Source organism: Emydura macquarii, unplaced genomic scaffold, assembly GCF_026122565.2.
Source record: "Emydura macquarii macquarii isolate MOO-44397 ecotype Brisbane River unplaced genomic scaffold, CSIRO-AGI_Emac_v2 contig_629, whole genome shotgun sequence".
NCBI lineage: Eukaryota > Metazoa > Chordata > Testudines > Chelidae > Emydura > Emydura macquarii.
In genome coordinates, this window is record NW_027130766.1 from 4933515 (window position 1) to 4960145 (window position 26631).

Here is a 26631-nt window from a genome sequence, read left to right on the forward strand (position 1 = left end):
TCTCAATAAAGCCGGTATTTCTAAACCAGGCTTTAATCCGGGCTCTCCCTACAACCGGTGGTGGCACTTGTCTTATATTTTTAGTAACCTCAGCGATACTCTACTCACTCGCAATCTCTTACTTTTCCCCCACTCGCATTCTCCACCAATAATGTTGTGCAGAATGAAGCACCGGGGACTGTTTCAGGGGGGAAAGGCAGTATGCCGCATGTATTATCAGAACCTACATTAATAACGATCTTAAGCCTATGTGCACACACACACACACACACACACACACGAAACTGCTCTGTAGTTCTATAGCTACCAGTCCTGATCCTGGCTTGAGGTCGTAGCTGGGTCCCTTGCTGGAGTTCGCGGCTCGTGGCAGCTGCCTGGCCAGGGAAGCTGGGCACCAGGAGGGCCGGTCTTTGTCGGGCGCGCCCCGCCGCTCTTCTTTGATGCTGTGCAGAGCGTTATTCTTCCCCAAAGCCTCGCAATCTCACCCGGTCTTTTATAGGGGTTTGACTTTGGCTGTGTCAGGTCCCTTCTCTGTGGCCGTTGATTGCCGGACAATAGCAGACCTGACTTTCAGCTGGTTCTTGGTGTCTTTGATTAAGTTTGTTCTTTTGTTTTCTGGGGTGGATTCTTCTTTCGCTTTGTAGGGATGTGTTCGCACTCTTCAGCCCTTGGGGTGGACTCCACACTTCATCAGGACAAGCTGGCAGTCTGGGTCTGGTTCACACGTACATACACCCTCCATTCACACCTGTTCACATCCACTTGCCTAGTCATCTAAAGGTTTAGAAAGAGTTTTGTACAAGATGGAGTAGATTTGGTCAAAATGGGGGTTTACATTTACAATCTGGAGTATGGCTGAGAGGAGTTCAAATGTAACAGACAGAATTGTGAGATGGTGATTATACATTCTGGGGAACAATTTTAATAATAATACCATATAGAGGTTAACACAAATAAGGGGATGAATGAACAAAGCTATGAATGAATCTACAGGGTTACAATTTTATTCCTACACGTTTAAATATATAGAAATGTTTCTATTTTTCTCTCATTTCCTGTTATATTTATAAGTCATAAGATTTTAAAGTTCAAAGCCAGATGCATCTGACGAAGTGGGGTGCAGCCCCCAGAAATGGGTTAGTCTTTAAGGTGCTACAGGACTCTCACAGTCTCTTTAGAAGCCCAGGTTTCTAAATATCAACTTTCAATATTTGGAGGATATTCTATTAGAACAGGGAGGCAAATATTTTCCTATGACAGTGGCCTCATTGATTTGAAATGTGCTTTGGATCAGGTCCATAGAGAGACTGCATTAACCTGCAGAATTGAACAGACCAAAATGAAAGGACGAATCGTAAGGGTACATTTAATACTCATGGAGACAGAATCCAGAAAACAGACGCGTTTTAGGACCAGACCGTGTAGAGATCCAATTATTAATCGAATTTTGCTGAGGTTCATGTAACTGGGACACAGCACAGATTCATTTTGTTGGTGGTGGTCAGGATAAGTTAGCAGTAATGTTTTCCAGATAACAATTAAAGGCAACTTCATCTCTCCTTCAGGCTGTTGTTTCTATAAAGGGGCAAGAATAATTTCATAATCTATTCCCCTCTATAGATTCTCTCAGAGATCTAAAATGTTCAAGAGATTGGTGGCGGCCTTGTTAATTACCTGCGATGGTGGAATAAAGGCTGGGGGAATATGGATGCTGCTGAAACCCCCCCAGAACTTTTCTCCTACCCGAAGCCAAAGCGAAAACAGCAGGAGTGTCCTATCGCTTTAATAAAATACATGTAAGCAGGTTGTCCGGCTCCTCTGCCCCTTAGGGATAACTGGACAATTTTAATTATACTCCTTGGGAAAATATTTATTGCATCCTTCAAAACGGAGGGAAATGGAACTTTTATAACAATTATATACCCAACACGTTGGCCTTTAAAATAAAAAGAGAGATGAAATTAATATTTGGTTTATCCAGGAAATGAGAAAAGAAAACGGATCTGTACGAAATACCGTGTAGGTTGCGATTTTAAACCTATATAAATCCGTTCCCCTCCATGAGAACTAAGGGACCAGCAATTTTTTAAAAAAATGATAGCAAAAATCAGCACATACGTTGCTATTTTGGAGCAGGGAACGTGTCAGAATCGCGCTTTCGTCAGCAAAGTGAAACTGGATTCAATCAAGAACTCTTTGAGGAGCACGACAGGGCCCGATCCTGAAGATGCAGGTAAAAATCCCAATAATACGACTTGTCGTAAGTAAAAATGATGCGCTCAGACGGGCCTGATCCTGCAGTCCGTAGTGATGCAAAATCCCCTCCCCCTCTTCAATTGGAGTTTTGTTGCAGAACCGAGCCCTGGGTCGTACAGGAAAATTGTTTACTACGGAGACTTTCTGGAAGCAGCTACGTGAACGGGGTGGGGGGAGGGGCCAGCTTTGTTGATGTCCCAGTGCCAAAAATTCCTCCCCTCCCGCTTTGTTCCCGAAGGTCTCCTAAGAACGTGTGCGGGGATCGAGGCGGGTGGGGGCATTTCCCCAGGAAGGAATTGGATGGTTTATTAATCCAGGCCAGCCAGAATAGGGGCGGCAGGACTCCACTGTAGGAATCCCTTCGGGGGCTAAAGGCGGAGCGTTTTGCAAGACATGCCCCAGGTGATCCCCCAACAAAGATCGTCCTTCCTCCATTGCTGAGCGCGCAGGTCTCTCTTGCCTACCGCTCTCTTGCACAGATGCTGTGGCTAGCTTCATTTGTGGAAGCGGAATGTGACCTGCATGGCTGGTTAACGTAAAACTAGGCACATTTCAGATCAGCAACAAACTCCCCAGCCTGACATGGTGCAGAACTGGCTAAACTCGTGAGTAACCGAGTTCAAATAATGAAAGTAATGTACCTTGTGGAGTTCGCTTGAATTCCAGGTGACACTCAGACACAATGGCGGCTTTGTGGGTGTGGTCCATGTCACTGGTGTCTTGTATTGTTTGCAGCTCTCTAAATATTTGCCTATTGGGTGTATACAACTGAGTAAAGCGTCCCCTGTGATTCATTTAACACCCACTTCACTTCAAATATGAGAACCACAATCCTATTATGTATGAATCTCAACCTACCGGACCTTAATGCACTGGAGTTAGAGTTCTGGTCTAAACAGAAGGCTTTGCTAAAGCAGAGCTGCCAATTCAATTTCATTGTGGAGCAGAATCCATCCCCCCAAATCCCCTTTCTAGCTAAATTGATGTGTGTAACGTGCAATGGCAAACATTGTATCAAATTCAATCAGTGACTCTGGGGCCCTTCTCCTGCCCCCCAAGGGGTAGCTTTACACTAGTTGTAGTTGTAGTGTCGTGTCGTGTAGTGGTAGTTGTGCCCGCTCGCCTCTAGGTGGCTTCTTGACACACCAGGCCAGGCTCCACATCCCCCCCCCTCCCCTTTGTCCATCCACCGCTCCCCCGTTGCACCCTCGGACTAATCCAGCGTTAACGCTTCACGGGTTAAACTGGGCTCTTCTCACCCGCTGGATTTCAGATATAACCAACTAACGCCCTTAGTCTCCGGACAATAAAAGAGAGAGCGCTGGGAAAGGAGGGGGGGGGGGGAATCCCGTCTTATTTCTCGGGCGCCCTTACAATTCATCGACATCCTCCCTCCCCCCAGCAAACCAGAGGCACAGGATGGGTGTGTTCAGTTCAAAGCTGTTAAACGAGCTACCTTTGACCTTTTAAAAATTCTTTCCCCGAATCTCTGTACACCTGCGCTGTTTGCACAAGCCGGGCGCCCCTTTTAAAGGGACCTGTCAATACACTAAAAACTCCTTGGAGCCCTCCCGTTTCCTTTTAGCTTTTATTTTCCAAATAGAAAGTGCTTCTAAACCATTATTCTTCGGGTTTATCTTGAAGTCCAAGGGCGTTAAATGGGGCAGGGCAGGTTCCTGGGGCTATTTTGAATGGCGGATTGCCGATCCCAGAGGGCTAAATACACATCTCCCAGTGTGCCAGCTCCTGAATTGATACAAGACTCGAAACTCAATCACAGCCTAGACATTCCTTCTGTAGAGTTTGGGCTGGCTGGCTTCCTACTGCCTAAATGTATCCTCAAAGTGCTAAACCTTTCCTATGTCTTAACTGAGCCGCTGCGTTGTGTCCATCTTTCTTTTTTTTTTTTTTGCAACGCATTTTTCATATATAAATGTCCAAAGTTGCAACGTTCCCCCTCTCCCTCGGCTATTGCAAGTGGTGAGCGAGGTGTGTGTCTGCAGGTTTGTGTGGTGAGGGTGTATGGATAAAGTCAAAACATAAAAAAAAAAAACCTCGCAACAGACCTGACTGAGATATGCGTCTATGCACCCCAGTAAGGGACTTAATTCCCAGTATTCAAGTGGGGAAACTGAGGCACGGGGGAGGATACGTGACTAGCCCAAAATCACAGAGAAAACAGTGGCGGATTTATGAACTGAACCCAGGAGTCCTGATTCGCAGCCCTCGCTGGTCCCCAGCCACTTGACAACAGAGTGCCCAGAATGAACACGGTTCAGTCAAATACTCTAATCCCAGGGTTTTAAAGCAATTAAAAAGAATCCAGTATGCCTTTGGCACGCAGATTGTGGTTACAGGAATCTGTACTATATTGTGTGGGATAACGTTACTGGCTGGCGAGAATTGGCAGAAAAGGATCTTGCCCCGTGAAATATTTGAATTTCCGTTTACATGTGCAAAGCAGCGGCTCTCCGTTCTGTCACCTGCCTAGAATTTCATTTTGAAACTGATCTTCATCCGGAGTTATTGAGGGGCCAGACGCTGCTGTTGGTTACCCAGATGTAAATGGCGCCACTCCGAATTTACAATAGGGATAACTGAGAGCAGAATTTGGCTCGTGTTTGCGCAGATGAAAGCAAGCAAGCCAGGTGCGCTTTTAGATTTGTTTCTCTGAGCCCTCACTGCCTTTTAATATTTGTTTAATTCGCTTACAAAATGGGGTGTATGTCCCTCTAAAACGAGGCAAATGAAACAGCTTGTTTTCAAACTCCCTTTCCAAAACCCGACTTGTCAAAGAGCGGGAAGGGGCTCGTTTCCAGCCAACCCACGCTCGGGCTTCGCCAAACACCCATTTCTCTCCATGTTTATTCGCCCCGATTTTAAATTGGAATTTAGGGCATGTTTATTTCCTCCCGTTAGACATGAAGCCCAAACCCTTGAACTAACAGGGGCCGATCAAAAGCCCCTTGGAAAGACTCCCCTCGACTTCGATGGGTCATGTCCATGGGGTCTCACTTAAACTCACCAGCCACGGTAAGTGCATCCATCTTTAGCCCAACCCGATGGGTCCTGAATCGACCTCTGAGGTTTCACGGCGCGCACTTCCGAAGAGTTTATCAGGGCGCTAGGTAATAAAGCAGCCGCTTTTTAATCACTGATGAGACATGAGTCTCTATCAGCTCCATCCTAGCCCACAGCACCGACGTTATCTGGCAGTCTGGATTGCAAATAATGGACTGCCAGACTGGAAGACCGCACAGAGGGTGGATTCTCTGCCTAAACCCCGCTTTATGGTTACACTGGCTTCGCCAGGCGTCCATATTTTGGGGTTTGAATAAGAATTCCCTCCTCTCTTTGCAGGTTCATTGAATTACTCGTAAAAGACAGCAACGGGGTGGGCGGGGAAAGCGACGGAAACAACAGCAGTGCTTTCATTCGACTTGCAAATGTATTAAGTAGCAGAAAAAACCCGTTTCTTATTCGAGCAGAGTCTGCATCGGAATGACATCCGATTTTATATTATAAACGCCTCAGAACGGCGCCCCCACTCCAAACAGGGCATGCATTATAAGTGGATACCTTTCTTCTAATCCTACAGATTGTTTTCCATTCTCTGTTTTAAAGGTTATGTACAATATGAACAGAGAGTGCTGTAAATAACCCCTGTCTTTTCGTGGGCCATTGAAGTCAGTGCAAAGACCCTTATTGCTTTCAATAGCCTTTGGATCCGGCTTCTTTAGATAAAGGACACTAACAGGAGATCTCAAAGCTCGACCCTTACAATGGGTTCGAGCAATTCCCCAGCTCAGGCTGTTGAACTTCAGCCACACTTTTCCTGGGAGATTTGTCCTGATCTCCTCTCGTTGTACAGAGAGGAAACTCCACTTGGAAGTGTTCCCCGCAATGCACGTCGCAGGGTGTTATGGTGCAGATGGCTTTTAACGCAGCGAGACATGCCTCCGGCATTTCTAATCTCGGCACCGAATTCAGTATGAAAAGAGGAACATTCATGCCCTGTTCAGATTGATGTGACCCACGAGCAACAAGGAAAAGGAATCGGCTCTGTCTCGACCCAGTACAAACATCAATTGTATGTAAACGATAAAAGCCAAAGTTAGACACTAGAATGAAATTAAGCCACCAAATTCGCTTTCAGGAAAAGTTGCATTCGATCATTATATATATATTTATTCTAATCCTATATATATATATATAGTAAGAAAAACCACTAATCAGAAGAAAAAAAATGCAGATGAAAGAAAGTAGCATGTGAAAAAAATAAGAGAAAATTCGCAAATCAGTTTTGTATCCGGATTATTTTTTAATTCTTAAATCTCTCCCTTCAAGCCGCTTTTGTCTTCATTTTATTTGGACTATAAAACAACAGAATGGCGATCGAAGCCATTCTAGCCATTCCGGAAAGGAATGGACCGTTTGATTAATTAATCACTGACATCACAGGAGGTGTTGGGAAATCAACTCTCAAAGGGCAGGTGAAAAAAAAAAGACCTCGTTTTACAGTGACTTTCCGTTGGAATTCAATTAAACCTGTCTCCTATTTTGCAAGAGGTAGGAGGGGAAGGCATTAAGGTCACCCGCCCAGATGCCAACTCCTGTTAATTGTTGTCATTAAAGTTGAATGAAAACAAATGAGTCCATTAGTTTGAATCTGGGCCCGGTGGACTTGTACTTTCCTGTAATCCTCGTAGAGAATGCACAGCTTTTCAGCACATGAGACGTTACTTCTTTCATCGCGTTTACAGCCCAGCACACAGACAGGATAAAAAGAAGAGATGTAGGAAATGGTGCTAAATCGATCCCTTTACCCATGATAATAAACCTTGCGCGCGATTTCTAAAATGTGTTTGCTCCTCTGTCAAATGCAGCCTCCATTAGGGGTGGTGGCGCAGGCGACTTGTTTGATAACAAATCGATCCAGGTACATCATTAAATGGAATCCTCTTATATTTAAAAGAAGAAAGACATACAGCGGTTTGGAGTGAACCGGAGTCACCTACTCACAGGTGATGAACAATTTGCTCACTGCTGCTGGTCTTTGAAGCAAATGGAAGGGCAGGGCTGTTTAATTTTTAGGCTGGAAATTACACCTCTAAGAAAGCTGCGCATCTGTAATTAACTAACTGGCGGGCCAAATCCTGAGCTTCGTACTCAGGCAAATACTCCCGCTGGCATCGATGGCTAACAACCAGTAAAAACTGTGGGAAATTGCCTGTATCTGTTTCCATTTTAAGTCAGTAGGAAAGATCCCCCCTGAGTCCTGAGCTTCGAGATCGAGCCCAGAAGAGGTACCGATTACAGAGTCGGGCTGTTTATGTTTGTGCCACGTTCAGAATATTTTTTACAAGTGATCTTCTCGAGATTATTCTTCTCTCTTTTTTTTTTAAGCATTTTATGCGGTCTCAGAAATGAGCTGATTTCGTCCCAAAGCCTCAGCGTTTCCTGAGGTTCGAATCGGTTCTACATCCCCTTTCTCTTTCCCCAGGGGTTCCATTCGGAACTGGTTTAAAAATGTTAAAGCAGCAGAGATTACAACATTGTAAAGACCAAAATACCCTGGCGCCTGGTATTCCTGCCCTTTAACTGTAAGGAAATGACTAAAACAGCACTTTATGGAGAGAAAATAATCCAATCGATTAGGCATTTTTATTATTAATTGCAACCCTATCAAAATTCATGGACTGAATTCAGGCCTCTGTGAAAAGTCTGGCATATGATTTTCTTTCATTTCTGCAGGAACGAGTGGAACCTAAACAGAAAAGTACTTTTCAAATACTCTGAACTATGCAATTTACCAAACAGCAACACAGACCGAACTTTCTATAACTATGCGGCCTGTTGTTCCATGGGTTGAAAAATATGCTATTGTTTTTCTTTAAATGACATTCAATTTAAAGGCCCCTAATTCTATTTCATTGATTACACATTGTAAAATCAGTTAATATTTAAAAATAATAATTTAAAAACATTACCTTGAGTATAAAAATATTACTGAGTATGGCATAATTCAGCTTTGAATACAATTTCATAATGCTAGTAATTTTGTTGTTTGAAAAAGTATCTTATCTATCTATCTATCTATCCTCCAGTAATATCAATCAGATTTGGAATAATAAATATATATTTAAACCATGAAAATTATTGCCAGTGGGACAGAACAAATATCAGGATTGTATAACCGTCTACAAAGCTGAATTATGTCACAACACAATAATGTTTTTATATCCAATGTAATATTTTACAGCAGCTGCTACACACACACACACACACACACACAGAGTTTAAAGGCAAATTCACATTTGCTAAGAATTCTTCACAAACTTTGCCCAGTGCTACTGGGCAACCACAGCAAATTTACCCTTTCAAGCTAATGCAGTAAAAATAGTCAATTCCGGATTATTTATTATTGTTTGTTAATATATCACTTTTTTGTTACTGCTTCCATTAGGAGATGTGGACAGGATCCTGAAAGGGTCCAAGCAGCCCCAACTCCTGTTTAAGTCAAGAGCGGCTGCTGTAGTTCACCTCCTCTCCGTATAAGACTCAGAAGCAGCCCATCAGAAGTGCAATTTGCTACCGTATAACTCTGAACTGCAAGCCCCTGATCCAGCACTCCTGGAGGTCACTGGGAGCCTTTCCTTTTACTTCAGTAAGGTAAGGCCTAATCTGCAGTCATGTGTTGTGAGTTGTGTGAGGTTCTGCGTGATCACTGGGTTGATAAAAGCTGTCACTGGATTTTATTCCTGAGAAAATTGCTGGCTGTTGTGATTTGTTTGTGGCTAAGTCATTTGTTGAGTTGTTATGTAGTGGGAGGGAAAGTCTTCTGAAATTGATAGTAGAATCATGGGTTTTCTATCAACAGCGCTATCACTCACTGCCACTGCTCCAGTCTGTTTCCACAAGTCTAATGGCAAGTTATGTGCTTTGGGGTCTATGGGCCACATCCAAAGCCCATTGAAATCAACAGGCATTTCCCCAGTATTTCAATGGGCTTTGAATCAGCATTCTTGAGCAGAGTTTTGATGCCATGTGTTTTCGTGTTATTTTTATCCTCTCTCCAAAGGACATTTCCCCCTCCACTAAAAGCTGCTGTACTATGTCAAATGTTGAGTTACAACATGTGTGTTGGATTGTTGACTTTGTGCCTGAATTTCTGGTTGGTTGGAAGGAATTTTGCAATGTCTTTCTCAAAGCAATGAAACAGGCAAATGGAATTTCCTTACAGGGAAGAGGGGGAAAAAAAAAAAAGCATCTGGAATTTGAAGATTTGTGTTTCTAATGTAATAATACTACTTGAGAGTTCATGTATTTATTTGGAAAAGAGCTGGGTGAATAGTAAAATAGCTAATGCTTCATGGATGTTTTTGTGCATGAAAGCATTTTTCACTATAAATTCATGGGATTGTTTTATTCATTACTCTCATTTGGAGTAATACCTATTTGGGCAACTGCCAGTTATCCCTGAAAATATGTGAAAATGTAGAGAGTACATAACGTAACATAAATGATTAATCTGAAAATCCAAATTGGAAAGAGCTTAATTTGTTGTTCCCTGTTTTCTACTTTTGCTATCTCCCTATTTAAAATATTTCAATCATCCAGTCAGGAAGCACAAACCAAACTAAGTGGCTTAGGTGATAAGGTGCGCAACAAGAATACCGATTATCTCCTGACATAGCCCTTGCACTAGAAGAGCTGTGAATGGCAACACAGAAACTGCCACACCATTGTGATACTCCCTAAAGACCCACATTTAAAGTAACTTTTCATGGCCCCTTTGCACTGCTTCTGCAGCCCAAAGAGATCAAAGCATGAGTCAGGATCTGCTCCTGAATATCATGTTTGTTGATGATGATGATGATTGATGATGAAGAAGAAGGAGGGAAGGCTGTGATACAGCCTCTTCCATCACTCATGACCAATATTGCAGTGTATGGCCTGGAATAGAAGCCATGGCCTTTCTTGGGCAGGCTTTGTGGCCACAAAGGTCCATCAGATTCTCCACATATCCACCTCCCTACCCCCTTCAAACCTCCCTGTCCACATCAGCCTATCCAGGCCCAAACTTGAACCCAGCTCTGCAGTATGCCAAGGGTGTAGTGGTTCCTTGGCATGGCTGCTCTGGACCTCCTCCTTTCCCCTGCTTCCTCCCCTGGGAACTGCAGTGCTTAAGCACTGTGGAAGTCTCTCTGGGTGAAAGATCCCAAAGTGCCCCACAAACAATAGCCCTGATGCTGGCAGTTACTCCCAGAGAGTGGATCGCTTAGTCTGTGTAGATCCCAGCTGAAGTCAGACTGGTTTGGTGCAGGTGCAGGAATCCACCTGAATGAGGCAACTCGCAGGATTGTTGCCTATGTACAGCACCCGTGAAGTGCATCTGCCTCTGGAGCGGAGGTTCCAGGCAACACAACACTGTGCATCAGTCTGGGAGGGGAAATTTTGGCTAAGGAAACATGAACAGACCCCGAATTATAAATATTTTCACAAGATCTTCCAGAGCAGATAAGGCCTCAGTTTGTAATGACAAACATATTCGACCTATGACCCAGTTCAGATATCCTTGCACACGTTCAGTGCATCTTACTCCAGGAGTTGGACTATCAAAATCAATGGGGCTATTTCCACAGTCCCTAGATAGGTAACATGTCTGCTTTACCTTCCGATTCCTGAGGCTGTGGGATGCTGCTTAAACGAAAGATCATTATCATTCATTTATGCAATAACGAAGGATTGAGTGAAGGATTTTGCTAACAATATAAGACAATAAAACAAAACCTTCTGGCTCAGTCATGTCACCAAAGCCACAAAGTAATAATTATTTGTATTACAGTAGCAGTTAGAGGCCTCGGCTGAAACCAGCGGCTTATTAGATTGCAAGCTCTTTGAGGGCAGGGGCCATCTTTTTGTTCTGTGTTTGTACAGCACCTAGCGGTAGCTATGGGATCCTGGTCCATGATTGGGACTCCTAGGTGCTACCACAATACAGATAATAAATAATCATAATTGTGCTAGGCACTGTGTGGACATATAACAAAGGGACAGTCCCTGCCCCAAAGACTTTACAGTCTAAAAAGGCAAGACTAAAAAGACAGAGGGTGGGAGAAAGGAAGAATGATTGCCTCTATTTTACAGCTGGGGGAAATGAGGCATGGGAAAATTAAACAAGTTGCACAAGGTTACCCAGGGAGCCTGTGGCAGAGCTTGGAGTAAAATCCGCATTTCACGGCCTTAACCAAAAACAGCTTTATCATTTTAACTTTGAAGGTGCCTGCAGAACTCAACAGAGAGAAAAGATAGGCCATGATAGAACTGATCACAGGCGTGAGGAGCATAGGAGATGCCACAATGGATCAGACCAAGTTAGTCCAGGAACCTCTCTCTGAGAGTAACCAGGATCAGGTTCTCCAGAGGAAGATGCTAGAATTCCCCTCATGAACCGTTACAAAATAACTCTCCTACAGTGGAAATTTCATCCTACTTTGTTAGAGTTTGACCTAATTCCAGTTTACCTAATGCCACAGTGGATGTTCTCATGACCCATGTCAGTCACTAAGGGAGTGTCCACACTTAGAAATTTGCCAAAGCAGCTGTTCCAGAGTTATTATTCTGGAATAGTGATTTCAGTGTGACCCTCCCTTTTCTGGAATTTGAGTGTCCACATCGGGATTTATACCTAAATAGCTGTTCCAGAGTAATTATTCTGTGTGTCAGTCAGCACAGCTGAGCTGGCTTGGGGAGGGGACTGGGTGTCATAATTTGCTGCCAGTCTAGGCCAACAGTCAATGATCACCCTCTCTCACTTGGAGCAAGAGGGGACCAGGGAGAGAACTGGGTCTCCTGGCAGTGTCTTTGAGTCTTTGAGTCACGAGACCTCCCAGGGCTACTCCTGAGATGGCGCGGCTCAGACATCGTGCCTTCTTCAGGGCGGTGCCTAAAGGCACAGTGTATCCCTGAGTACGTGGTGATTAAAGGCTGGTGGTAGACATCTGCAAGCATTTGATGGATTGATGAAACAACGAGGAATGTGCGGAATGATTGAGGGGGACCGAAGGAAGGACTAATGGGATGCTATTAAGAAACAGAAGATTTAAACTGAGTATCAGGCAAAATATTGTTATATTGTCAGTTAGGCTGAGGAATAGTGTCCCAGAAGAAGGGGTGGAAATGCCATCAGCTAGGAAATTTAGACTGGGTGAGATACTATAAAATGTACTGTAGGGAAAAAAATCTACCTACCTACCTAGATTCAGCTAGGCTGTGTTATTGTTCCTTGGCTCTGCCACAGACATGCCCTTTGAACTTGGGCAAATCACTTTAGCCCAGCTCCTTAAAGGACCCTGATTATTTCTACTTCTCTTTTATCTACTCCCCCTCCTAGATCTATAAACCAATGGGAGTTAAGGGTCTAAATACCTTTGAGGATTGGAGCCTTTGCCTCTGTTTCACTTCCACACCTTTAGATGATAATCTCTTTGGAGCAAGGACTGTCTACTACTGTGATCTGTTTGTACAGCACCTGGCACAAAGGTCACCCAATACCAGTTGAGGTCTCTCAGGGTATGTCTACACAGCAATGAAAACCTACGGCTGGCCCATGCCATCCAACTCGGGCTCACTGGGCTCAGGCTGTTTCAATGCTGTGTGGATGATTTCCAGGGTTGGGCCTGAGCCAGAATCTAGGACCCTGCCAGCCACTGGTTTCTCTTTGCTGTGTAGACATACCCTTAGGCTATGTCTACTCTAGCAACTGGACATGTGTCCATGCATGTGATTATGCCATAACCCCCCCCTATTGTCCACACTAAACCCCAAAAGCCTGTGTCTGAAGGCAAGCAGAAGGGGAGTAAACTAGCATGCTTGAAAGTGCTACTATTCTATCAATAATATCGACCTACTTATTTATACCATGGCCACCACCATTGTTTCTAAGTTCATTGCGAGAACAGATTCCGTACTAGCTTTTGCTCTCTCTAGTTTCTCTGATTCTGCAAGGGAGGAGGGTCAATGACTGTAACAAGTAACGATGCTCCCAGACATTTCAAGCAATAGACATATGGTATGACGTAGGATGTGTCTGATTATGTAAGAAAAATTTCTACACGAATCATTTTGAAGATCATTACATAGGAAATCCTTTGGGCCTGAGTCTTCTGTGTTGGTGTGAGAAGAAAAAAACAGCGAATCACTGGGAAAAAAGATGTGTCCGTCTGTCTGCCATGAGGGCAGCACACTTTGCATCCTATTTGGCTTTGTTTGTTCTGGATCGCTGGGTCTGGCAGTGGGTGGGGTTTCTAGATTAGTGCCTCTGCCTACGCAGGTCAGTGTTCAACCCTACACTAATGTCCATGCCTCGGTCTCTGTTTATGCACTATTGACCTAAGTACCTGGCTCGTACAATCCAGGATGGGTTTCTTGGGCATTTCTTTACTAGACGTGAGACCGTCTTATGAAATGATATGTGAGAAATAAACAACCATGGGCTGGAAATGCAGAGTCCCAGCTGCCCACGAAACAGGTAACATGGACAGTTTTACCCCACTCTTTACGTCCAATCCATGCCTGCTACTGCCATAAACCACAAAGAGCTAGGCAATCCTACATATTTGATGGCCTTTATGGATGGCCACGTAGTGTTGTTAGGGTGCTAGGGTTTCGTGACACCTCTCAAGAGGGCAGTAAAAGACATAGTGGAACCTACATTTTCACCTGTGATGTGCCATGTGGGCTATTACACGTCTCAGCTAAGGAATGGACAACATGGCATTCCTTTAGCTTGACTGAGAAATAAGCCACACAACAAAATGCTGCTGCCCATCTCTCTTTTTGTGTCAGTAATTTTCATTCAGTTGTGTCCCCCTCTTCCTCTTTGCTTGGAGATCTGAAACACCTTGTGATGGGGTGTCCACCCCACACAAGGGCTGAGGGGGTTAAGGTGGGCAATTAGCTGCCCAGGCTGCACCTGGAGGAGACAGAGACCAGTGATTTAATTAGAAGAGGCTCAGCTGGGCAGGAACAGGCCAGGCCTATATAAATCAGGAAACTGGTAACAGATGGGGCTGGAGGGAAGTGAGTTGAAGTTGCTTCCTGGGAGAAGGCAGATATTGCTGGGACTAGAGGCCTGTAGTTTGCAGTTATGCCCTAGGAGGGGGGAGTTTGGGCTGGCAAACTCGGAGAAGAGGGAGAGCCAGGCAGGCAAGGGGAAAAGTAATGAGGTATGGGGTAGGTCAGACCTTGGGTGCTGATGAGAGAGCCTCGGACCCAGAGCAAAGGGTGAACCTGAGTCCCCCTACCAGCTGCTGGTTGAGAGGGACAGTGGGGGCAGTAAAGGGAAGACTGCCATTTTGTATGGAGGTGCTTTGATCCCCCCCCCCCCCCCCCCGCCTTGTGACACACCTATCAAGTACAGTTGTTTTATTGGAGGTTATATATATATATATATATATATATATATATGTACCATATGTGTATATGGTATTTTATGGACATGTAGGGCAGGAGTCTGTCTGCTAACAAGGCCTACAGACTATTAGCTCTATCCTGCTGCCGTTTACATCAATGGCAAATTTCCCATTGACATCAGCAATGCAGGATTGAGCCCCAAGGGCTTGATCCTGCTAGGATCATGCTAACTTCTTCTAAAGTTTGTAAGCAGTATTGAGCTGTAAGGGGATAATTTATTCAGGCCATAGATGCCTTTACTCATATTGGGCAATAACTCCCTCCCCAGATAGGGATGCTGATTTCAATGGGACTTTCCTGGAAGGAAGGTGTGGCTCTGTGTAAGAAGGTGTGGCAGAACCTGGCCTTCAGTGAAGAAAATGAGCCATATGACATCTCCCACAGGTGGCGTTTACATGGAAGAACAGGGCATTTGTGCACAGATCTCCCCAAGAGGCTAGGATCTTGCATCTGGATCTCCTTTAACTAAAAGTCACGGAAAGGCTAGATGGAAAAGACCTACTAGGGGCTTGGCCCAGTGTGCTACACGTGTGGAGTGCAGCACTTTTAAGTGTAAGGTAAATAGTGAGCATGCGTGAGCCCCGTCCTGTACAAATGACACCACTGTTGCCCGGCCACTGAGTTATGTCCTCTCAGTAGCAGAAATAAGGCCGAAGAGGACTAAGCCTAGAACAAGAGACAGCCCCTGCCCTGCAAAGCTGACTTATTAAGGGATTTAGCCTCCAAACACCTCTGGGGAGCAGGAAAGGATCATCCCCCCCCATTCCACCAATGGAAAAAACCAAGGCCCAGCCAGAGAAGCTGCTCATACACAAAACTTGCTGGGGGGGGGAGGGGTAATGGGGCTGGGGCTCAAGGCACTGAACCCCTGGATAGTGAGGTCAATGGGAGTTTTACCGCTGCCTTAAAGGGAGCCAAGAGTTGGCCCAAAGCCATCTCTCCCCTCCTCTGTTAGTAGACCCTCCACCCAACACACCCCCTCCTGGTTCTCTTGAGCGTGCAAATCTTCCACCGACTTCGGAAGAGTCCCCCATGAATGTTTCCCCAGCGCGATAGGTCTGTGCATGTCAGGTATGGGAGTGGATGTGCCAGAACCATGCATGGCTTTTACCAGCAAAATAAAATGTCGAATTGGGGCCAAGCCCGTGTCCTCTTGCACCAATGTTAGAATAATGGCATTAGACGCCCCAGATCAATGCTTTGGGGCCAGGTCTCCTTATGGCGTTAAGCTCATCCCCACCTATTGACACCTCTGAGGAATTATCCTACAGGAATCGCTTGTGTTGTGGTGTGAATCTTTCCCCATCCTCTTAAACGCGAATTTTGTAATCAATGAAACAACGTATTCATTGCTGGATCACTTATTTAGACCTCTCTATAACTAGGTCTTCTAAAGTGCAAAATCTTTAGAGTAAATTAATTAATTTGCTCGGTTCCCACCTTTCCCCTCTAGATCATGCTTAAAAGGAGTTTAAATTAGATTAGCAGCGATTTGAGGAAAAATCGAATGCCCTGAGAAAGTATTCAGAGTTTTTCTCTCTATATTTCATACACTGAACATATCTTTGCCCCAGGGTTTTTCCTCTGCCATGTGGCTTTTTTCAAAAAGAAGGCAAAACAATTTTAGAAGGGGATGTGAGTTCTCAGCGCCTCTGCCCCTCGCTTCCTTGAAAGCAAAACTGATCACACGAGCGGTTTTTAGGATGATGAATTTAGCATCCCTGCTAGAAGAAAACCTTCCCTGGCCGCTGAGGTTTCAAACCGAAGGCTGAGATTTGATCCTCCCCTTCCCATCAAGCCGCCTGAGACTGGTGTGTATGTGCGGGAGAGAAATGCGTTGAAATTGGATTAGAGGCAGGTTGAATTTAGGCAAAGTGATTGCAAAAGTTGAGTAGGCAACACACTTAGCAAAAAGAGCCGACAATTTGGGGTGCTAGGAGAGCAGCGAGTGATTAATACAAAGGCCCTTCCTGATTTAACTGACTAATTCAGTAACAGCGCCGAGATCCTGCCTTGTTGTCTTTTTAAACGGGTGAAATAGGGGAACACAGTTATTTTCGATGACTCACGGAGCAGTCGAGGGGTTTGTCGGAGCAAGAAAGCCCAGATCGGGCCACACAGTTTAATACAAAGTTCACTTTGGTAAAGAAATATTCCAAAATAATCAAGCGCAAAGAGGCCGGCTAAAATTCGCGACTTAAATATTTTAGTTCTTTAACAAGAACTCCGAAGGATTAGGGATCAGATCTTCTGTGACCCGGGGGAGAGATTTCTCAAAAGCAAACTCAACTAAAATGCAGACGGTTTTATGCGTCGAAAATGTTCACGATTCTGTCCAGGTTAGGGGTGGAAAACAGCTCCAGGGATTGGGAATTTGTGGCTAACTCCATAGACAAGAAGACACGGATGTTTTGAAACTAGGAAGGAATCACTTAAGTTTTTAAACAAAACTTAATAGGCGTGGAGTTTGAAAAGAATGATGGGTGGAAAATGGGTTTCTATTTGCTCTGGCAAATTGCAAGTTCCTGAGGGGGGTGCGCAGACCTTGTGAATGTGGACAATGTTTCTAAAAGAAAAATAAAATAAAGCAAAAAATAACCGACCAGGGCGAATAATCTACTTTCTGTCACCACACCAAGGAACTGGTTCTGAAGCTCGGAAAATAATGGTTATGCAGTTTACAGCCATACAAAATGCAGGCTGGGAGACGACCATTCTTCATGAACAATTGCAATTTCTATTTAATCCTCCTGAATTTATGAGATGGCAGAAAAACTGATGAAGATTTTTGCTTTGACTTAATTTCCCAGCAATATTGTCAAAATCAGAAGCCATAGACAGCCCGGAAGAGCTGGGCTCCCGCCCAGACCGAGAACAAACAAATATCCCATTTTCCAACAATAATTATTTCCAAAAGTGAAACTCATAAATTACTTCAATAGTTCCCACTTAAACCGCTTTGAGGGATTTTTTTTTTCTTTCGCTAACTTCCATTTCAATTGCTTGGAAAAATTAAAGACAGTTAAAAATTAGTGCAAGCTTTTCAGATTCCAGATGGCATATATATATCAGTCTTAGGGTTCCTATAATCGATGTAATAAAAGAAAGGTGTGTGGGGGGGGTTGTTTTGGTTTGGGTTGTTTTTTTTTTAAACCCTTCTCTTTATTGTTCAATATAAGCCCCGCCATTGTGGACAAGCTTATTTTATTGAAAGTGATATCAATTGTTAGCTAGAAAGCTGGCTGCAAAATCTCCAAAATGTTTGTTTCAGTTTAAAGTCAAGTTTAAAGGATATTTTCAGTTTAGTTTTGGAACCCACGTTTTAAATTATTTCTACAGTAAAATTGGTTGTGAGACCGACATCTCCGCATTTCAGTGTTCTATAGAAGGGAACCGGAATCACAAGTTTGGTGTATGTCACAGTTTGAGAAAATGTTCATCCATTTGGCTGTATTAACCCAGGGGATTGTCATAAATGAGGTGATACTCGGTATATAGCCAAGTCCTCATCTGCAGGCTTTACTCCGACAACCAACACGATTGTTTTCAGTGAGACTTTTGCAGAAGGAAGAACTGCAGGATATGGCCTGAGTTATGTGGGACTGAATTTACTCTGTGTCCTGGGTATTCTATCATCAGAGAGAAAGTGATGTGATTTTTGTATCCTACTTTGTTTTTTAAAATCTTGAATCCCAAGCAAAGAAAGTCCAGCAAACAAAACAACTACAAAAATCTCGACAAGACTGCGTGCTTCTCCTTGGAGAGCTCCGCTGTGTTACCCCACCACAATAATTCTGCCTTCAATAGCTGAATTCATGATTACTCACATTTTATTCTGCCATCAGTGGACTTGCTCATTTGGTTGGTAAGAAATCTAGCGTTCGCAAATCAATCGCTCTCGATTTCTTTATCTGTGGCCTCCGATGCGGCGGCCGGCTTCAGTAAACTGTGTTAAAACTCTCTTTGATGGGGGTGGCTAACACGGAGTTGTGACTTTTCGAAGTCAGACATGGCTGGAAAAGTCGTCGGTGTGAGCGCCCCATGAAAGGGACTGTGGACTTGCAAAGGTCACGTCAGTATACAGAGCTCTGCTGAACAGAAAAGCTCCAGTGACAAACAGACTCTTAACTTTCAACTTGGCCTTGACCTTCAGATTATGTCTGACCTTTGCGTAAAGGGGCTTCTTGAGCCTTCAGTGTGTTTTGCTCCTGTCTGCAAACATTTGACTCTGGTTAGCTGGTGTCACAGCCCGGTTCCCAAGCTCGGATTTGGAGACGAGGAGAGGGAAAGGGGGCAGGGGGGGAATAAAGACAATGAAGAAAACGTGGCAGCTTTTAAATGTTTTTAAAAAATAGCCTTGAAATGAGAATAACATAGTTTAAAAGGGAGATTTAAAAAAAATTAGGAACATTTGCTAGTTAAAAAAGAAATCTAAGGAGAAACCAAACTAAGTCTCACTTGGCTCAGACTCACTCGTAAGCGACTTCAAGGATCGTGTGAGAGTGTGAAACAAAAATGATGACAGGCCCATGTTTTGATCTCCAGACTGTGTGTTGATGTGCGGTGAATCCAGAGCCCAAACCTGTTGCCACTGAGTTCAATTGCAAAAGCCCTTGTTGATTTCGATGGGAGAAAGATGGGAGACCTCCCTTTACTTTTCTAAAGAAATAAAATGACTTTCCACAGTGAATCCTGCCGGAAAGTTTCAGGGCAGAAACCTGCGAGCCTTAATCACTTACGTAAACTGAGTTACTCGCCTGAGTAAAGGGGAGAATAACTCTCCTGGGGTAAAAACAACGAGTCCTGGAGCACCTTAAAGACTAACACATTTAATTTATGCAGGTATCAGCTTTGGTGGGCTGCAACCCAGTTTATGCCTGCAGAAATTAAATATGTTAGTCTTTAAGGTGCTCCAGGACTCTCCTTGTTTTTGCTGTATACAGACTAACAGTGGACTTTTCTCCTGTGGTGATGGTTATCTGCAAAGACAGTGTCCCATGCCATCATTGATCTAAAATACCTAATTAATCGAATACACACACATGCATACGGGCATAGACAGACGAGAGAGATTTTAATTTTGTATTCCTCCGCGAAAATGATTTTTAAGAGGATGTCATGGTTTTGGCTTACGTCGAATGATGATTTAAAGCTTTTGTCAGCGGCCAGAGCTATTGCAAATGCCCCCCCCCCCAATATGGTTGCAATAAATTACACACCGCAAACCATTATATAAGAGGCGCAGGTCTCCAAACAGACCTCAGAACAAAGCCGTGATTTTAAGTCTTTGGAAGTTTTAAAGATTTGAGTGGCTGGACATTTGAAAACTGAAATTGGACTGGCGCACTCTAGACCTCCTTCGAAGCCCCGCTTTGTTTCCGCTGTATCCATCCCTAGGTTTAAAATATTTGTCTTTCTTTTTTAAACGATGGGACATGGTTAAAACGTGCGTTGTCATTTGTTTGTTGAAGTATCAGGACGGGGTCTTTTTAAGATTTGTAACTTCAGATTGCAAAGCGGCAGTCTGTCGGCCTGACGGCTCAATTTTCGAAAACTTTCTCTTTGGGCATAACATTTTTTTTAAAACAAAAATAAAGGACAAAATTCCCGCAAGCTAACCTCCAACAATCACCTGAAGCAAGCCAGCCTGGAAATGCGATTGGTTTTCTGAACACTATCCTCTGGGCAAAACACAGGAGAAGTCAAATAAAGTTTAATCAAACGCTTTTTTGAAGGAAAACAGATCTACAGACAAATATAGTTGTGTGAGAGTGTGTATGTGTGTGTATTAGCATCATGTGCATATTTAAATGCACATACACATCTGAGTTATTTATTCAGGTGTGTGTGAAAAAGGGAGAAGAGAGAGAAATGGGTTTGGAAAAGTTTTTGAATTAATTAATTTCAGACGCGTGTCTGTATGAGAGATGATATATATTATTTATTAATTCAAAAACTATATAGATATGCTCTGTGTTTCTCTCTCACCCACACACACACCCTTGCGTCTGAATTATGCATTCAGTCAAAAACTTTTCCAAACTCACTCTCTGTCGGTGCACGACTGAATTATTTGCCCACTCAGAAACTCTTCCGAACAGATACTGAGGCAGCTCATCTGTGGGCAGCTACTATTGAAAATCTCGATTTAAAAAAAAAAGTGAGGAGTTGTGTTAGCAGAGACTGAGTGCAGCTGTTCAGTGCCATCCACCACCCAGTGAAAACAAGAAAAGGCTGTGTCTGGTCTGGATTAACGCAGCTCTGAAAAACCCTCCCAGTTTTCCTTCTGCACATAGTTAGTGCGGGAGGATTTTTCAACTTTTGCAATGATATGTCAAACCCAGGAGTTTGTAGCATTGCTGATCGCTCCCACACTTTAGTTCCCCCAACATTTTTATCCTTCTCTTCCTGGCTTTCCCTTCCCTGACTCTCCATTCTGTCTCTCCCAGGAGATCTTCGTCTGTTACAATGGTTACATAATCCACCCCCCCCCCCCGCTCGCTGTTTTAAGTAAAAACATATTTCTAAAAATAATTGAATGAACGTTTTCAGGGGAAAGAGAGCCGCAAACACGTCTAACCATGAGACACTCTGGAAACAGCGCCTTTCAGGAGGGCCTTTTTGAATTGCATCAGTATGCAAAGGCTTATATTAACCATTCAGACTTCTGATGTTTCGAAAACCATGATACTCTGAATTCTTAACGTGTTCATCCAATTCTTCTGTCTCCTCATGGGGAAAAGAGTGTTGCACGGATATCTTTTTTTCTTGTTTTGTTTTAAAGTGTATTTTCTAGGATCTCCCTGCGTAGACAATCAATTACAGGATTTCCATTTTAGCTTAGATTTGTCTCCCTGGGAGTGTTCCTATATTCCCCAGTCGATCTCTCCCCCGCCTTCTTCTTGGCAAGATGCAGTGTGAAAAGCAAAAACGTCTCCCCGGCTTGATTTTTTTCAGCCTGTCGCGTGGGGCGAGGTTTATTTTTCTCCCCAACTGCACTAAAAGCATTTGGAGGGTTTTCTCTCTCTCTCTCTCTCTCCTTTCCCCCCTAACTTCTCCAGTGGGCTCCCGCCAGCCAATGAGCAACTCGGCTCGGAGAGCCCACGTAGTTCGCGTCAGAGCAGCTCGGCTGGAGGAAACGCAGCCTCCTCTGCCGTTCCCAGCCTTTTTAAAAAGGGCAGGAGCCCTCCCTTCCCTCGGCCAAACGCTACTGAGCATGATCTGACTCATGCACCGGCCTGCAAACCTCGCTGCATGGACCCTGGGACTTTTGCAAGCGCTGGCGAGCTGGATGAAAGCACCAAGAACATGGAGAGGCTGATGGGCGCGGGGAATTTTGTGGCCAGCCAGTGCAGGAACCTGGTGGCTCACTCTGCCTTAGGAGGCCCCCCTCCCGCTGCTTTGATGCCGGGCTCCAACTACCCAGCCATGGATGTTCCCAGCGCAGGGCCTGGAGAGGCCTCCAAGCAGGGCATTCCGTGCCCGGCTCTGCCCCCAGCTTCCTCCACCCCCACGCCTTTACCTTACGGATATTTCGGCAGCGGGTATTATTCGTGTCGGGTCGCCCGGAGCTCTCTCAAGCCTTGCCCCCAGTCCGGCTACCCGGCAGATAAATATGTGGACAGCCCAGTGGCCAGTGAAGAATACCAGAGCCGGCCGCCGGAGATCGCTTTCTACCCCGGCTATGCAGGTTACCAGCCCATGGCTAGCTACCTGGACGTTTCCGTGGTGCAGACCATAGGTGGGCCGGAAGAGGCCCGGCATGAGACACTCCTGCCCGTGGACAGTTACTCCCAGCCGTGGGCTTTAGCCGGCGGTTGGAGCAGCCAGATGTGTCGCCCCAAAGAGCAAAGCCAGGCGGGGCACTTCTGGAAATCGGCCTTCGCAGGTAAATGTCCCCAACCCCCTTCCCCTCCCCTCACCCCCTACCCGTGCTGCTTTCTGGATTTCAGGCTTGAATCGGCCTGATGGAGCAGGCAGGTGATTTTTGCCGCGGTGGTTGCTGGAGGGTGGAGCGATGCCCGGGACCTTCAGTATTCAGCTGTCGCTGTTCTGGTTCAGGCAGGCAGCGTGTCACGCTCCAGACCAGCAAAGCGAGGCCCAGCTCCTTCCGATGGAATGATGCGCCCCGCAGCCGAGCGCGGGCCGAGCGCAAACCCATAGAATCCGGGGTCAATTCTGCTTGAATGAGGGGCTGCAACGCGGCCCGGGCTCAGGGAGTAACCGCGGCCGTGTTGTTCTGATGCAACGTGCGCCCTGGAAGATGCCCCACTCTAAGCAAGTACATATCTGCTAATATTATTCCCAGTCAGGCATGTACCTCGCAACACGGTGCACTCGAAGTGTGTGCGTGTGTGTGTGTGTGTGTGTGTGTGCGTTCCTATTCCTACGCAAGCGTGTGCTTTGGAATATGCCCCACACACTCCGAGAGAGTGCGAATGTGATTCGGAGTCAGCAGAGAGTCTGGCTGTCACTTATTTGGTTCATTTATTTACTACAAAGGCAGGGGAGGGTCATTAAAGTGCAACAATAATTCTAGAGAAAATCCACGGGCGCTTCCCCCCCCCCCCGGTTAGAAGAGGCCGCCAACTAAAAAAGAACAGAAGAGCAAAAGGAGCCATGTTGGAAGGTAAAAACAGATGGCACAGCGACTTGAGAGCTACAATTTGTCCCTGTGCACATAGGCACAGGGATCAGACGTGTCCTGGCCACTTTATCCAGGAGAAAGAAAGAAGGGGGGGGGGGATATTGGGAGCAGGTCAGTTACACGCCCTAAGCGCGGCGTCCTTGTCAGTTTCCCCAGCCCCTGCCTGCCCAGCGATCCCCGGCAGGTCAGCGCTGTTGTTTTTTCTGTCTCCCCGCGCTCAGATGCGGCCCAGCACCCGCCGGACGCCTGTTCCTTCCGCCGCGGTCGGAAGAAGCGGGTTCCCTACAGCAAGGGGCAGCTGAAGGAGCTGGAGAAGGAATACGCCGGCAGCAAATTCATCACCAAGGAGAAGCGGAGGAAGATCGCCGCCGCCACCAGCCTGACGGAGAGACAGATCACCATTTGGTTCCAGAACAGGAGGGTGAAAGAGAAGAAAGTGGTGGCCAAAGTCAAAACCAGCAGCACCCCGTGAGGAAACAAGGACAACGAGGCTATTAGAACCACAACCCCCCCTTCTCTCCCCCCCCCCCCCCGGTTCCCTTATTGGATCTGTGGGGACCTGAGATGGAAAGAAAAAACAATGGGGGGGGGAGTCATCAACTGGAAATTTGACTTATCTGCACTTCTCCCCCCCCCCAACTCCCTCCCAGTGAATCCAGGCGAAGTCCGGGCTTTATCTATGTCCTTGTTATTTCCTTGTACGCGTCAAACCGACTGTAAATAGCGATGGGTTAGGAAGACGCGCTGTTATCCATTCTGCGCGCAGAGGACTGTGCGCGCGCTTTGCGCTTTCGCCTGCTAGTGCCAGTAACTCTAGCGTCGTTTTCTCGCTGTCGCTGCCTCGTTACAGGCGCTTCCCCTCCTCCCCCCCCCCCCCCGTCTGTAGCGAAGGGTCTAAATGGACCGAAATAATAAATCCCAAGCAGGTCAGGCGGCTCTGAGGGCTTCTGGCGCAGCAGCGGGTTCACCCCAGACTCGCCCGGGTGGATAGCCAGCGCCTTAGCTGGGGGTTGAGAGCATTTGTGAAGGGGGTCGTGTTAACCAGCGCTTAAAGACGGGAATTAGCCTTTAAAACCACAGTCTGACACGCATCTATCTAGAAATACACACACGTGAGACTGAATACATACACACCTATATCGCTATACACCTGGATGCATTCATACATATCCTATATAAATACACCCACGACGGAACATATATTATACACAAGTGTGTATATACAACTGTCTATATCCATATTGATGCGTTCATATATATGACTATATACAAATACACACATGTATATGGATATATGTTTATAGCGGGTATTTATATATAGTCATAGATCTGATGGGTGTGTGTATCTGTCTGTGTATATACACGTGTGTTGTGTGCAGAACATGTCTATATACACATGTTTACGTTATGATATGTTTACACACGCATATATATGTACACACTTTTATACACACAACTGTTTGTAGTGTGTGTATATAAATATGTTCGTATGTACATACATGAGTGCGTGTAAATGTATTTCGTGCGTACATTTCGATACACATATACAGTCGTGTATATATCTAGATGTACATACGCACATATGCAGTTGTGTAATATATGTATATATGTGCATATATTTATACAGACACATTTCCCCACTCCTGCTCGTCAGAATATCCCGTCACGTTCGTATGGTTGATATCAGACGCTGAAAGGATCTCCAGCATAATAATACTAATGTTAAGTCATTATTATTAGTTGAAACGTTATTCAATTGTTTATAACAACAAAGTGGAAAAATATTGCTGAACATATGAGCTTATTTGCTCGGTTAGGGTTACAGGTGTACGATTTCAGAGACACAACTGGTTTATTAATTGCTCTTTTTTAAAAGTCTAATATATAGAATCTGTTCAGTATTTAAAGACTAATGATTCCTCCACCACAGTTGTTGTATTTGAACTTGCATGTGAAGCTTTAGCGACTGGCACTTTAATTTTATGGAAAGGCAAGTTCCAAAATGTCCTGTACTTTTTTTTTTTTTAAAGTCTTAACAACTAAACTGGCAGCATGTATCCTACAGAATGACAGGCCGTTGTTTAACAGCTTCCCTTTGTTCTTTCTTTTGATGTTGTATTTTTCATAAATATACCATCATCTTCAATGCGGACTGGAACACGGACTGGAGGGAAATACCATCGATTCAGTCCCATACATCTAAAGCGTAGGGTTAATAGATTAACCGTGTGCAGAAATCTCTCTTTCTTTCAGTCACAATTAATAATAATAATTAATAAATCTATTTCCACAGTACGTGTACACCCCCCTCCGCGCTCACACGTGTCAGTATAATTGCATTGTATACTTACATCCCCCCCACTCCGCGGAATGCATGAATACTGGGGGGGGGGGGGGGAAACAACCAAAAAAGCCAAACCAGAGTGAGACATTTTATTTTCCAGGCGTGGGCGGAAGCTCAGGTGCGAAAGGCCTGGATGGGATCAAACTCTCTTGCTCATAGATGGCAATAACCTGAAGATGATTCTGGGATGGATGACGAGGATGATCTAGGAAACCGATTAGGGCTGGGAGGGGGACTGGAGCAAATGACTGGCTCGCTGAACTCTGCAAAGGCTGAAGATGGACTTCCCAGCAGCGAAGGGGAAGGTATTCCCGGAGCCGCACCAAATCAGCCCTTACCTGTGACCTCCCCACGCAACTGGGTAACAGTGACCCTGACTTTGGGCGTTGTTTCGAATAATTAAGGAGGAGCCGCCCAGGACCAGAAAACGTTGGGAGACTTGTGTGAAAGGGGCTCCTGCCTATTCGAAGACCGAGAGCTCCATCTTCTGTTTGCTAGTGTAAATGGACTCGGTGCTCTGGGCGCTTCTAGCCTGGGGAAGCTCAGCAGGCGTGGTGTCCAGACGGCTTCACGCGTGTGTATTGCGAGTGTCTCTCACTGCCAGGGGTGGGGGCAAAAAGGAGAAAGCGCAACAATAGGGAAACTCCGGCCAGGAATGTATTCGCGCACGCGCGGGCGCGCCGTAAACACATACACACACACACACACACACACAAAGAGACATACACGCAATCACATCCACAGAAACTCACACACAAGGCACAGACATATACATAGAACACATACGCAAAGGCATTCAAACATAGACACAAAAATGTACATAGGCACATACACAACCACACACCTACTACACAAACACAGGAACGCACACAGACTCTCTCCCCCTCTCCTGGTCTGTGCCGTGTTC

The 26631-nt window shown here is 45.2% G+C and overlaps 1 protein-coding gene across 3 annotated transcripts; it reads left to right on the plus strand.

The window, feature by feature from the left end:
* Positions 1-7322: 7322 nt before the first annotated feature.
* HOXB13 (homeobox B13) lies at positions 7323-26398 on the plus strand. 3 transcript variants are annotated; one of them, XR_010918488.1, is made up of 3 exons: positions 7323-7562; positions 8723-8928; positions 25825-26398. XR_010918488.1 is itself a non-coding variant. In XM_067540900.1 (2 exons), the coding sequence occupies exons 1-2, from the start codon at positions 21988-21990 to the stop codon at positions 23850-23852; spliced, it is 885 nt and encodes a 294-aa protein (XP_067397001.1). In that variant the 3' UTR covers positions 23853-24454. The 3 variants fall into 3 exon arrangements, 1 of the variants encoding a protein (XP_067397001.1); XR_010918487.1 differs by lacking the exon at positions 25825-26398 and adding an exon at positions 23602-23728; XM_067540900.1 differs by lacking the exons at positions 7323-7562; positions 8723-8928; positions 25825-26398 and adding exons at positions 21988-22621; positions 23602-24454.
* The last annotated feature ends 233 nt before the right edge of the window (positions 26399-26631 follow it).